Here is a 14,530-nt window from a genome sequence, read left to right as displayed (position 1 = left end):
TAGTTCCAACCAACAGTTAGTGTCTCTGTTGGGTTGTGCACATAGAACGATATATTGTAGCTGGTTAGCTATATAGTAGTACATAAAATTTGGTGCCTCTAGACCACCTTTGGATTTACTTTTCTGAAGAGTAGATAGACTAATCTTTGCTTTTTTTTTATTCCAGTAAAATTTTGTAATGGCTGAGTCCAACAACTGGAACCATTTAGCCGTAGGTTTAAATGGAATCATTGAGAAAAAATAGTTTATTTTGGGTAAAACTTTCATTTTAATGGTGGCTATTCGTCCTATTAGAGAAATAGGAAGATTATTCCAGCGCTCCAAGTCACTATAAATGTTATCCAGAAGTGGAGAAAAGTTTAAATGAATTAAATCAGTTAATTTAGGTGAGATTTTTATGCCTAAGTATTTTAAATTACCTATAGGAAATGAGTAGTGTGGGTCCTGGCTTGCAGGGTTCCATGAATTTTCTGTAATAGGTAGAAGTGTTGATTTTGTCCAGTTAATAGAATAATCTGATAACTGTGAGAATTTAGTTATTAAGTTAAATACTTCCCCTAGCGAAGTAGCCGGCTTTTCTAAATAAAGTAAGATGTCATCGGCATATAGATTAATTTTATGTTCTGTTACCCCAGAGTGAATTCTTTGAATCCTTCTTTCCTGGCGTATGGCTAATGCAAGTGGCTCAATAAATATTGCAAATAATAAAGGGGATAGTGGGCATCCTTGTCTTGTGCCTCTCTGTAAAGTAAAGCTCTGAGATATAATCCCATTAGTAGTAACTGTAGCTTTTGGAGAATCATATAATACTGATACCCAGTGGATAAATGATTTCCCAAAGCCAAATTTATTTAAAACAGCAAAGAGGAAGGACCAGTTAACTTTGTCGAAAGCTTTTTCTGCATCCAACGATATAATAACTGCCTTCTTATCATGCCGCTGTGACATGCTAATAAGGTTAAAGAGTCTCCTAATATTATTAGTAGAGTGACGATCTTTAATAAAGCCTGTTTGGTTGCTATGAATAATTGTCGAGATTACTGTTTCTAGTCTAGATGTGAAAGCCTTAGTGATAATTTTAATATCAGTGTTAATTAGTGAAATCGGACGGTAACTTGATGGAAGGGTGGGGTCTTTTTCTGGCTTTAATAAAAGTTTAATTTTATTGTTTAGTTTTCCCGATTGCGTTGAAGTTGTTTTGCAAGAAATTTACCTGATTTGTTATTATATTCAAAGTTGTTATATCTCAATTGTTGTATTATAAATTCTGTCTTTTTAGTTAGCATATCGTCTAACTGTATTTTTGTATTTTGTAAGTCAGTCCATATTTGGTTATTTGGGTTTATTGCGTACTCATCCGTCAGTTGTTTAATTTTATCTTCCAAGTCTTTTTCTGATTTTTGATCCTGTTTCTTTTTATAAGATGAATATGATATAATTTTACCTCTAATTACTGCTTTCCCAGTTTCCCGAAGAAGAGATGGCGATAGGTCTGGAGAGTCATTTATTTCCAAAAAGTCTGCCCATTATTTTCTTATAATTTTGTCTAACTCTGCGTCGGAGATGTTAAACCGCCATGTCGGTGGTGGTTTAAAGGTATAATCAACTTGTAGGGAAAGGGAGACTGGTGCATGGTCGCTAATAATAATAGGATGTATTTTTGTAACAGCTTTATCAGCAATAGAGTTATTTGTAAGAAAATAATCAATTCTTGAAAAAGACCGGTGCACAGCGGAAAAGACGGTAAATTCCTTCTTATTTGGGTTTTTAAGCCTCCAGCTGTCGACGAGGCCAAACTCATCCATATATTCCCCTATTACTTTAGTAGATTGTAATCGCCTACATGTTGTATTATTAGAACGGTCAATTAATGGATTTAAGACTGTATTAAAGTCTCCTCCAATAATAATAGTAGAGTTCGCTGCTAAATCAAACAGCTGAGAGAAAAATTCATGGAAAAAGGCCGGATCATCATTATTAGGGGCATATAAATTACCAAGTGTATATATTTTATTAAATATAGTCACCTGAATAATAATGTATCGGCCCTCTGGGTCTGTTATTGTATTATTTAAAGTAAAGAGTAAATTCTTATGTATGAGTATACAGACTCCTCTTTGTCTACTGTTATAAGGGGCAGATTACGCTTGGCTAAAATTCTTATCAATAAGTAATTTTTCTTCAGATTTTTGTAGGTGGGTTTCTTGTAGGAGGCAAATATCTGCTTTTAATTTTAAGAGATGGTCTAAAGTTTTTATTCTTTTTGCTTCTGAGCGAGCGCCACAAACATTCCAGGAAACCAGAACTAATTTATGCATACAAACAATATAGACTCAGTCCTGTGTATATATCTGCATAGGCCATTTGTCAATATTAGTATGTTATAGGATAGAATCAAAGTGGTTAGGTGGTTTATGTAATTTGTGTAAAATATGAGGTGACGAGTAAGTAAATATAACAGTGAAAAAACAGGTAGGGAGGTAAAAGTAAAGGAAGTTAACGGGAGATTAAACATAAAAATACACCAATAACTGGTAACCTAAGCGAGATTTTTTGTTTTAATATACTTTAGATATAGTTATGTATTTAATAATATATTTATAATATCGCCTAAACATAATGAGTATTCATATTTAAGGTTTTATAACCACATATACAGTATATGTGTACATCTAATAATCAAACAAAGTTTAGTTCCACCAATGCCATTTAGAACAGCCAGGGAGTGGAGTTGGGGTTCCGGAATAGTTGGCCATCGATGTATAGTTTATCGACGACCATTGCAGTCCGTTTACCCTCCTGCCTATTTTGTTTCATTATAGGAAACAGTACCTTTCGCCGCTCATTAATCTCTCTCGGGAATTGGTCGTTCATTCCAAATGAGGTCCCTTTAAGCTACCGTCCTTTACTTTTAACAAATTCTTTCTGTTTAAAATGCTCAAACTTGGCGATAATAGGACGGGGTCTGTCGCCCCTAGGGGCTCCAAGCCGATGTACCCGGTGAAAGGAGATGTTATTTACTGACTCCTGAGGAATTTTTAACGACGTCGTCATAATTTTTTTTATCTCAACCTCTGGATTGTCAGAGGTATTCTCGGATATTCCTGAGAATATTAAATTCTCCCGCATGCTACGGGATTGAATATCCAGAACAGTTTCTTTTAGCGTTTTATTTTCCTTTTTAACGGTTTCTAACTCGGCTGAAACAGTCACGAGTGTAGAGTGTAACTCGGCATTGTCTCGTTGGAGATCACTTACTTGTTGGCTGAAGAATTCCATACTTACCTTTTAATTCTTTGACGTCCTCGCTGATTAGGGAGAGGACCTCTAATTTTTTATTTATGGACTCCAGCATACTGACCGAAACCTCCGTAGTGGCTAGGTTCTCCGTGTCCGTCGTTGAATCATTTTTCCTCTTTTTCGAAGGTTTTCTCGACAGTTTCTCGACGGAAGGATTCTCCATCGCGCAGCTGTAAAAATATGCGTCGATGAAGCGTTCGAGGTCCTCCACGTTGGGTGATATTCCAAATCTGTCGGATGAAAAAGAGAGGGGAAAAAAAAGAAAGGCAAGATATATGATGGTTAAATTTGGATTAGTTTAGTATAATAGAGCTAATTCTATTTTAGCAGCAGGGCGCCGCCATGTTGGGGTTTCCTGGTCTCGCTGTAGGTCTCGCGATAGTCACAGCATCTCGCGCATGCATCCAAGCTTCAGAATCCCCTAAAGTCCTTAGTCTTAGTCTTAGTATTATTTTCAATATTTTGTTGTACAGTACATGTGTATGCTGCCAGTATAAACTACTGGCGCTTTTATCAGCGTTTTTTCAGAAATAGAGATGGGCAAGTACCGATACCATTGGGCCGATATCAGGCCTTATCTAAAGGCATCAGTACTCGCGATGTATTGGCTGCCCTCTTGTGGTCGTTTTATGCTATATTGGGATTTATATATATATATATATATATATATATATATATATATATATAATATGGTGTCTTTTATTTACCCTTGTAGCAACTGGTATTTAGTATGTGGTATGACCTAAAACAAATAATAATAATTTTGTGCAACAAATATATATTTTTATTATAATTTCTATTTACTTGTGTGGCTAGCTTGTTTTGTTTAGATTGCTAATTGTTAGCCCCATAACTTTGATTTGAGTTGAAAATATTATCTAGTGTGACCGTTGTAGAAAGCTTTCCATGATAGATGTCCTCAATTGTAGATAATAGTAAAATTGTAGATAATCGTAAATAATAAAGAATGGTGGTGGGTCTGGAATAAAATCGGTGTCCGTCGTTGATTTTTGGAAATTTTATGTTTCAAAAATACTAGTGGTATCGGTATCAGTGACTACTCAATACTTGAGTACTACTGGTATAATCTGACAAAAAAAGTGGTATCAAACGTTCCTACTCAGAAATATGTGATTTCGGAATAAGAGCAATTTTATGAAGATTTCCTCAATTTTTAGAGGCTTGAAAGTATTTGGACAAAGGGATAGAACTGTAATTACAATAAAAACTATATGTTGTTTTTTCTGACCCTGTCCTTGCATGTTACCAGTTTTGCACTTTATTGTTAACCTTTTGTACTTACTGTCATGAATGTTAATTTAGCCAACATTTCATTCCTTGGCTCATCCATCAATCACCATGGTAAATGTTGAGTATTTCTTGCCAACTTGCCTGGCGCTCTCCACCCATGTGCCCTCCTGTTGCAACAGTGGAGGGCTTTAAAATCAGCATAATGTGCAACTCTGTTAGCAGGGCAAGCCAAGCATGACCCTGCTCCCCTCTCTCAATCTGTTGACGCCCCAGCATGAACAGGAGCCCCCTGTGTTCTCTCACGGCCTTCTCTCCATGCCATCAGCGCTCGCACAGAAAGAACTAGAGCCAGGAGTGTTTCGGCGCAGAACACTCGGGCCTATTGATGCACACCACGTGGCCATAGTTGTTCTCAGGCAATTAGTGCTGGGGTGTTGGACACCAATCCCATCTAAAGAGAGCTGATTTTGCGGGTTGTATGTCATTCTGCCAATGTTTATGTTTGTGTAAGGGTCCATCAGAATGTACTGAAATGTACAATCAACCGGAATACTTTACTGTCCCATAATTTTTCTAGGATCCAGCAGCCTCCTCCAACTCAGAAGCTGACCCTGATGCCAAAGGAGAGACAGTGGCTATAAACTACAAGCCCTCGCCGCTGCAAGTCCAAATAGGTATCATTAACTACACAGTGCAAATTCACACTTCAATTCATCACTGGGGCCCAACCCATATAGATTTATTTTCAGGCCGATGCCAATTGTGATATTTAGCAGAAAAAAATCTGATAAACTGCCGATTATTTTTATTTACCCCTTACAACAACAAAAACATGAATTGCAGGCACATTTGACTGTTTTAGCATACTTAAGCATTTGTTTACCTTTACAACAGATTACAATTACAAATTATTTATTTATTAAAAAAAAAAAAAAAGCAAGCATGATAAGTTAGCTTGATTTTGACCACAAATGTTTGCGGTACATAAGTAACAAAATGAGGGAAGTTAATGGCAAAACATGATTTATGCATGATGCCATTTAACGATAAGTGATATTTCTTCTACTTCATTATATATTTACCTTGAAATGATGACTTCAAATAAAAAAACAACACTCCTTTCTCAAATATCAAAACATTTTAACTGTGATGTACAGAGACAGTTAAAGTGAAACAAAAGCAAATTTTAATGATAAAAGTCCACACTAAGCATGAATATTTATTATATGCATATTTACAAGACATTGCGTCTTAAAGTGGAAGTCAACCTAAATAAACATTTCTTGACAACAATATGTTATATGTGACCTCACTAGTCTGAACTTGATATTCTGATTAATATTACATTTGTGGAATATGAGCTATGAAGCAAAATCCAGCCGTTTTTATCGATATCAGGGGCGGCCATTTAAAAAAACTGAAAATAGGCATTGCTCAGGCAACAACCAATCACAGCTCAACTGTTTTCTGAAGCTGAGCTGTAATTGGTTGTCACCAGAGACCCGAGCAACATTGATGTCATCTTTAGTTGACAGCAAGTGGCAAAATGGCCGCGGCCTGAGATGGATAAAAAATGCTGGATTTTTCTTTATCACTCAACTAAGGCAATATTAACCAGAATGCGATATTTAGACTAGTGGGGCTACATAGAACATATTGCCAATCATTTTTTTGTGGGGTTGACTTCCCCTTTAAAGGGCATGTGAGAGAATGGAGACGTAATTTGTTTAATTCACACACAAAAACGCTTTGTCCGCCATACTTGTCCTACTTTCTGCCCGTACCTACTGAACAGCATTTACGTTCATGAGAAAGTAAGTTTATATCTACGCTTAGTCAGCAAAACTCTGGCTGATTATTATTATTTTTAAAAGGCCTTATATTGCTCAGTTGATCGGCCCTATAAATTCCAGCACTGAGATTTTGCAAGTAATAGAAACATCATTAAAAGAGAATTATATCGAGTTGAAAAGGTGTCAAAAGTTGTCTAAGAGTGTTTTAGTTATTTTGTTAACCCATTCATTGCAAGCGATCACTTAATTGTACATCCTGTGGTTGCCCAGAGAAACAGAGGGATCTTGCCAGAAAGGGATCAGTGAAGAACGGCACCGTGGGTAGCCCTGTCAATCAACAACCTAAGAAGAATGCCCGGACAAGGTAACAAGCTCCTTTCCATGGCGGTGTTGATCTCTATTCTGTAGCGCCTACAGCACACAAGCACATAATAGATTTGCATCCAGCCTTTTGAGGGATGTCATCTGGCTTTGTAATGCTACAAAGAGATTGCAACAACAAAGATGCGGGTTTGTTTGCATTCTGTGTGAGTTGAATGGCGAGCACGGAATCAGCGCGCAAAGATGGTGTAACCCACAGTATCGACAACTGGCTCTGTCTAATCCCACTCCCTGGTAGATTAGTGGAAATATATGAAAGGCTAGCGAGTGGCTTGATGCCAAATGCCCTGAGGCAAATTGATAATCTTAGAGTCCTTCCTGCATTCTGAGGGTTGCAGCTGCACCTCACTTTTCTCTTCTTTTGTGAAATAGAATTGAATGCCTAGACACAGGATATTATACATTCTTTCACACCTTCCATGAGTAGCTGTTCAGAAATAAAATATGCATTTTCATTAGGGGTGTCAGGCGCTAAAAATTTGTAATTGTAATTAATCGCATGACTTCAATAGTTATCTCACGATTAATCGCAAATTTTACATCTGTTCTAAATATACAATAAAGTGTACAATACATTTTTTGTTAACATAAAAGTGGAAAAAAATGTTAAACCAATAGAATTTTTGCTGCATCTTTTAGTCATTGATAGAGTAATTTCATAATAATTCATAAAACTGAGCTAAAATTAGAAAGTACTGTATTGTAAAAAAACAAGTTTGATATTAATTTGTGTTGAGGTCATATTTCTGCCACTTAATGGCATAATTGCAGTTGTAAGATGTTGGTGACAGTTCAGTGCATTTTCTTTTCATATTAACTCATTCACTCGCAGCCATTTTCACTGAAGCAATCCCCTTAGCCCCCGGCTGTTTTACTGGATTTTGACAGATTTTGCAAAACCCACAGAATATTGTGTTCTATTGGCATAAAAACATGGAGCCTACCAAAAGAAAGATTAGTCTCTTCTTTGATCAGGGAAAAAAGTATGTTTCCATTTTGCAGCAATTAGCATTATAATGTAGCTAAGTTTCATCATTATTCACAAATCTGTTTAGAACTGTGGGGAAATCAACTTGGCCCTGGTTGATCTCTTATACTCTGCTGCTACCTGCTGATCATTTTTGTAATAACTACCATTGCTTCAACCATTCTCTTCAGTTCAAGGGCTGCATCAAAGCCTTCTCTATGCTCTAGCATTAAAAACCAAGTGATGAGTTAAGAGTTATCTAATCTTTAACGTCATGAAGTAACTTGTGAAATTCTGCACATTTTAAAAAATTGAAAATACTACTTGACTCCAATCTCCACAAATATATGCATTATTATTCAATTTAATACTGCTAAATTTTGATGTGGACGTGTCTGCTGCGTTGTGACTGAAATTCCCCTAGTACAGGCTTTCTAAGTAAAGGGTGGTCATTAATCGCGCGTAAAAAAAAAATATTGGCACTTGGAACTTCAACTCAAAATTAACACTCTAATTTTGACACCTCTAATTTACATTGTCTATACTTGCCATGTAATATTTTGTGGTCTGCCTCTCCTGTATGGCATGCAAATTGTATTGACAATGGCTAAGGGTTTACAGGAAATTAAGCATTCATAGTGTTCATTCATTGCATTTTCCTCTTACTTTCACATGCAATTACAGAACAACGCAGAAGAAACATGCTGTTTTCGAAACATGCTCTTTGTTTGTGTGCAGGTTGGTTGTGCCAAATAAAGGCTACTCCTCTTTAGACCAGAGCCCAGATGAGAAGCCCCTTGTAGCACTGGACACCGACAGGTATGTGCAGTTACCTTCTAAAACATCTTTTCCCACTTATAAAATATAAAACTCTACAGTAACAAAGAGCCCTGGTGGAGGGGGGTGAGGGATTTCATGGTGTTGTTGGTCTTACCATGTTACATTAATCCATGAAGCAAACTTGAGAGAGTTGGAACAGCCGGGATCCAAAAATGGGGCAAAGCCTCTCTCAGGGTGCAGGATTAGAGAATAGTGGGGCGAGGATTTGGAGAGGGAAAAGCAGCTCAGGGAGCGCCTGTTTTCCACCCCATACTGGACTGGTTTGTGTTAAACACAGATGAGTCCCGCCCTTTGTTCTCTCACTATCCTCCAACCTGAAGAAAGATTATAGACAAAGTGAGTCAGAAAAGCTCAGAGACTGGTATCACTAAATATATAAACTATATTTCAAATTTTAACTACAAACAACAGTTATGTTTTTTACCTTTTGAAGTAATCGTCCACATATTTATAATGATTCCACATGATGACCCCCTTGAACTGGGGAAGAGGGGCAAAAAAATTGTGCGAGGTAGACTTATAGCATGTAAATGAATGTGGGAGGAAGCCCAAAAAAACTCACACAAGCATGGGGGAGAGCATTCTTCACTCAGGAAGGCTGAAGATGAGATTTGAACCACAAATCTCAGGACTGTAAGGTAGCTGTGCAAACCACTATATCACTATGCTGCTGAAATGACAAAAAAACACAAATACAGTACCGTATAGCAATTAAAGCCTTGGTGGAGAACTTCTCTATCTATCTAGCTATCTAGCTTAACTAGCTATCTAGCGAGCTAAACTAGCTTATCTATCAATGACAGTCCTCCAATAAATACGACGAGGTCGTTTTGAAAAGGTGCTAAATTACGACCAAGTGTTATGTATTTTAGTTTAGGGCCCTATATTGGCCATGTTAAATGGCGCAAAAATACAAAAGTTGATTGTTTTAGTGTTGACTACATGTTTTTTTTAGTGTTGACTACATGTTTTCTACAGCCTCACTGTGCCTTTTCCTAATCTCAACCATTAGTGTCCCATGTAAGACGTTAACGTGTACTGTACAACCTCACTGAAAGCCTCATCCTAACCCCAACCATTAGTCTGTGACGTCGAATTGACATACATGTCAACACAAAAAAAAACCCCACTAAGATCATTACCGGCCTGTTAGCTAAGTAAGATAAACGTTCGTCTTCTGATGACCCGGGTTCAATTCCCATTACCATTTAACATGGCTGATAGAGGTCGCTAAACTGCAATACGTAACACTTGGTCATATTTTGGTGCATGGCAAAACGACCAATATGGTCGTTATTGTTGGAGGACTTGTTGATTGATTGATCGATCTATCTAGTGATCTATATGACCTATCTATATGAATATTTAGCCTTAACGTCAAGCTTTTAATTTACAAAAGTCATTCACAAAACTGTGTACAAACAAGTTTTCGCTTCATAATCTTAAAATATGCAAAATCTGTAATTCAAAATATATCTTGTGCTTAACTCAAAATATACATCAGCTACCTCAAGTCCGATTGTAACATATTGGGTTTAGTACCTGAGATTGGATGCAGAACCTCATTGTGTGTTATGTTTGTTTTGGCCACTTCATAATAGCAAAACAATGCAATAACACACAACATCAACAATAACATCAAGCCTATAGATAGTATTCACTGACGTCACGGGATAGCGAGTCCGTCCCTCATGGTGGCTCAACTTTCCAGCAGACTTAATTGTGTTTCTATTGTGTTTACACCGAATGTTCTTTTGTTATTGATGAATGTCACCCCCAGCTTCCTCTAACGTTATTTGTGTAAGCAAGACGTACGTGGAAGATTTAGCTCAACACTCCTTGCAGTGGTACACGTTGAAACGTTTGATTAGTGGAATCGATTGGATTACAAACATTTGCCGATGTAACTGCCCGGACAAGGCTACATGGCAACGTATGCTCTGAGGTGGGATGGCTCCCAAAATGTGTACGTTCTTGCGTATTCTGTAATTTCAGCTTTTATTAGTTGCTATGTGCATTTATCAATTGTGAATTTGAGGTGAAGAATCTCTGGTTATTTTTAAGCCAAGTAAGGTAGTTCCCCGACCCATTAGCTACTAGCACTAGCATGTTCCAACAAAAACAACAACAACATTATTGATTCATCACTTAATTTCATACACTTTAACAACAATTTCAACTTTTGGGCTGTTGGGAAAGGAAAATAAGAGACCTTAAGGAGGGTATGTAGTGAGATCTCAAAATCGAACATCTTGAGCACCAGATCTATTTTTAGCCATAGCTAGCCATGGCTAGCGGCTCACATATATCGCGATCGCATTATGGTAAAAGCATTTTTAACATCTTACAATGACACTTATCTTAATCAAAATAGTCAATACACACTTTGAGTAGACTTTGTTGGAAATCCTTTTGATTTATCTTTGCAATTCCGGACACTTCTTTGTCCGTTCCCATTCGACATTTCATGGTCCTGTGAACGGCACGCATGTGGGGCAAATAACGTCATTTGAATACTATCTATAGTAATGCCCACATGGGAAACCTTCATTAGTCAAGAGCAAGCAAATCTGAATTTCACTGTGGAAACCAGCATCTTCTAAGTTGTTGTCTATTGTTTGCAGTGATGACGACTTTGACATGTCCAGGTACTCATCATCAGGATACTCCTCAGCCGAGGTGAGATGTCTGAGGGACCAGGTATCTATACGCACATTATATTTAAGTTCTTGTAGTGTTACCCTGTTAGCCGCATCATTTGGTGAAAGAACAAACATCGCCACCTGGTCATCAGATCCCATCATCTCACACAGCCCTTTACTAGATACACTGACCCTACTTGTTATATCCAAATTGGCCTGGGGGTGGGAGCTGGGTTGGTGGGATACATACATACATTTGTCTACTGCTGTTCCTTTGTAGTTATCCGTTCCTCTAACCACACTTTGTACCTTTCAAAAGTACCATTCTACTGCACATTTCTGTGTTAAAACACCAAATTACGGTGGTGTATTAGGGCCACATATGAATGTATTTTTTTTTTTTAGAGGACGGGGGCAATATAATAATAATAATAAACTTGTAAATTTGCGACATTATAAAGTGGCAAATTTGCGAGTTTCAAAGTGGCAGATTTGTGAGAAAAAACTCAGAAACTTAGGAGAAATACACATAGCGTACTACTCGGATGTTTGTGCCAATACTTTTCGGTCGGGTTTTCAAATAAGGGGATAGTAATGGCTTTAACCATATCATGTTAAGTATGATAGGGAATCAAGAAATGTTGTTGCTCAAGCTGCCTTATGACGGGTAAAGTTTAAATTAAGAATGAATTTGTCTCCATCCTGCCTTTTCATTTTATGAACAGTGTCCAATTAACCACCAAAAATTCTCTCACTATTAGACTAGAGCTACGCTACGTGTATTTCTTATAAGTTTGAGTGTTTTTCTCGCAAATCTGCCACTTTATAAACTTGCAGATTTGCCACTTTATAAACTCGCAGATTTGCAAGAAAAAACGTGTAAATTTACACATTTTGTTAAGTGGCAAATTTGCAAGTTTTTTCTCTGAATATTGCCCCACCGTCTAAAAAAAAAAATATATATTTTATACGTGGCCCTAACACGTCGTGGTACCAAATTGCATTCACAAACAAGGTTCAAGTTCTCCTTGTGTCTACTACAGCAAATCAACCAGGACCTCAACATCCAGCTGCTGAAGGATGGCTACCGACTGGATGAGATTCCAGATGATGAGGATCTGGATCTGATCCCGCCCAAAGCCGTCAACCCCACCTGCATGTGCTGTCAAGCTGCTCCCTCCACAGCGTGTCAGATCCAGTAGCACTGCCCTCCTGTTTAGAAAAAAATACCACAGAGTGAGCTAAAGAGTTTGCACACCTTTTAGAAGAAGAAAAAAAGGGTATGTAAATGTCAGAGTCAGCGACGGAGGTAGGTAACACCAATGGATCTTGTGCACGTTCCTCCTATGGTTGGATGTGTGCACCTTCTGCCTTGTTTGGTGAACTAGGACTGCAATGATGGCACAAACCACAGCTTGAAGGAAGACCTATTACTTCTTCACTTGACCTTCATCATTACAGTCTTTCTTTTTCTTTTTTCTTTTTTGCTCACTTGGATTGTTGAATAGAAACCATTGGACAAAAGACTAAACTTTTATGGACATAAGGAATCGTTGGATTTATTTCCTCTGCTTCTGGTAATAGATTGGAGTTTGTGCGGCTCCACACCGCCAGTCTGCTTTGTCGTCATATACTTGTCCAACATAAAGATAATCTGTATGTGTGCGTAGATACCCGGAGAAGTAGCCCTCAACCATTACACTTCTCACCATAAAACACATGTAGTTATAAATCTTAGTTTTCTAATGTAATGTCTGTTTCATCATTGAGATTAAAGGAAAGTGAAAACGTAAGTTTTGCATGTTTGCCTGTTCAAACTGACCCCTTAATTATACTGTCAGACATCATTCACGGTAATATTTATTTTTGAGGAGCTGTTGACTGCCCATGCATATACATGAAGGGAACTTTTGTTGTGAGAATTTAGCAGGAAATGGTACAAAATGTTAAAGTATAATCTCAGCATTACTGCATGCTTGTGTGCTCCGTGTGCATGCAACAACCCCCATAAAACTCAGAAAAGCTAGCTCGCTGAAATGGCCAATATTTTGCAAAATAAATGTGATCATTTTCAAGCGGTTATGGCATTTTATTTTAAAAGTAATTTTAAAATAAACTGAGCATATGTCAGGATTTACTAGTTGCTGTGCATTCTTTTTGTACCAAATCCTACTACATTCTCACGAGAAGCTACTGGTAAAGGAAAGTGTTATATGTGCAATTTCTTGTTACCTGCTCTGAATGTTGACGTATAATTTAAAAACATGACTTTAGTGTCATATTGTGTATATGTCTTTCCTTCTTTTTTTTATTTGAGCTTTCCTGTTCAAGGAAGGTGTAAAATACATTACGGTCTTCATTTTTGTGTGTGTAATTTTGTTGTTGTTTTGTACATATCCAACCCGATGTACTGTATATTTTGGATGAATATCCATAACACCTGCCACAGCTTTGTATTGTCACTGCCAATGGCCTTTTTCTCACACGGTCGATTTATGTGTTTATTACACTACTAGTTGATGTCATTTCCTGGTATGTGCTAGCACTATTGTGTGAATTTGTTCTGATAAAAGTGACCTAAAAGACCAAGGCTTCCAAGTTTCCACAAAACAATATCATTTTGTTCCACTTCCTGTGTGCTATCTGTGACCAGTTAGCTGATATAACAAAAGTAACACGTGTGAGTAGTTAACGCGACTTGTACTATTGAAGTTACTCACTCGTACCTTTATACAATACAATATTTGGCGAAACCTTGCCTTCATTCTTAAAAACTCACTTTGGTTCTCATGCTGTCTGTTAAAAAAATTCAAATTAGATATACTACATTGAGACATGGAGTATAGTTAAATATATTTTTGGGGTTAGTCTTCCAGTTAAAGTACTGCATATGAGGTCATATTTTGGTCTTCTGAAAGAAACAAATTGTGCAATGAATGCACGGACATAAGCAAGTCCCAAACCATTCATACGATACTGAAAGCCCATTATCGAATGAATATTCCCCTTTGATGGCTGAATTGGTCTGTTTTGTTACTTAACGTTTCTGTCTACAACAAACTAGGCTTAGACTGTATGAAAGATGAATCTGTTTGAGTTACACTATTTCTGACTAGTGTCATTTCTTTCATACCATGTTTAGTCCAAAACAATGCATTATAACATATTTATTTGCTGTTGTACATTTTTAAATTATTTTACAGCTATGTGTAATATTTTTCGTTCAAATGTTTTGTTTTGTTTGTCAGAGGTTTATTATGATGACTGTAAAATGGCTCCATTAAGACTAAACTGTGTTCAAGTTCTGTGTAAAGTGCAAAATGTCCCCCCCAAAAATAAATAATAGTTATCTGAAA

The 14,530-nt window shown here is 37.2% G+C and overlaps 1 protein-coding gene across 2 annotated transcripts in view; it reads left to right on the top strand.

Moving 5' to 3' along the window:
• Window positions 1–14,530, top strand: part of fam219aa (family with sequence similarity 219 member Aa) — an 18,254-nt gene extending 3,724 nt beyond the window's left edge. Inside the window, exons 2-6 of one of the 2 annotated variants that reach the window (XM_077572483.1) lie at window positions 5,129–5,225; window positions 6,615–6,708; window positions 8,431–8,511; window positions 11,157–11,211; window positions 12,218–14,530. In XM_077572483.1, the coding sequence (XP_077428609.1) occupies window positions 5,129–5,225; window positions 6,615–6,708; window positions 8,431–8,511; window positions 11,157–11,211; window positions 12,218–12,376 (486 nt within the window). In that variant the 3' untranslated portion in view covers window positions 12,377–14,530. Of the gene's footprint in view, window positions 1–5,128; window positions 5,226–6,614; window positions 6,709–8,430; window positions 8,512–11,156; window positions 11,233–12,217 lie in introns of both variants that reach the window. The other variant, XM_077572481.1, reaches the window with a different exon arrangement.

The sequence above is a fragment of the Vanacampus margaritifer genome, chromosome 8 (assembly GCF_051991255.1).
Source record: "Vanacampus margaritifer isolate UIUO_Vmar chromosome 8, RoL_Vmar_1.0, whole genome shotgun sequence".
NCBI lineage: Eukaryota > Metazoa > Chordata > Actinopteri > Syngnathiformes > Syngnathidae > Vanacampus > Vanacampus margaritifer.
The sequence above is the reverse complement of the archived record's forward strand: the minus strand, read 5'-3'. Positions and strand labels throughout refer to the sequence as shown.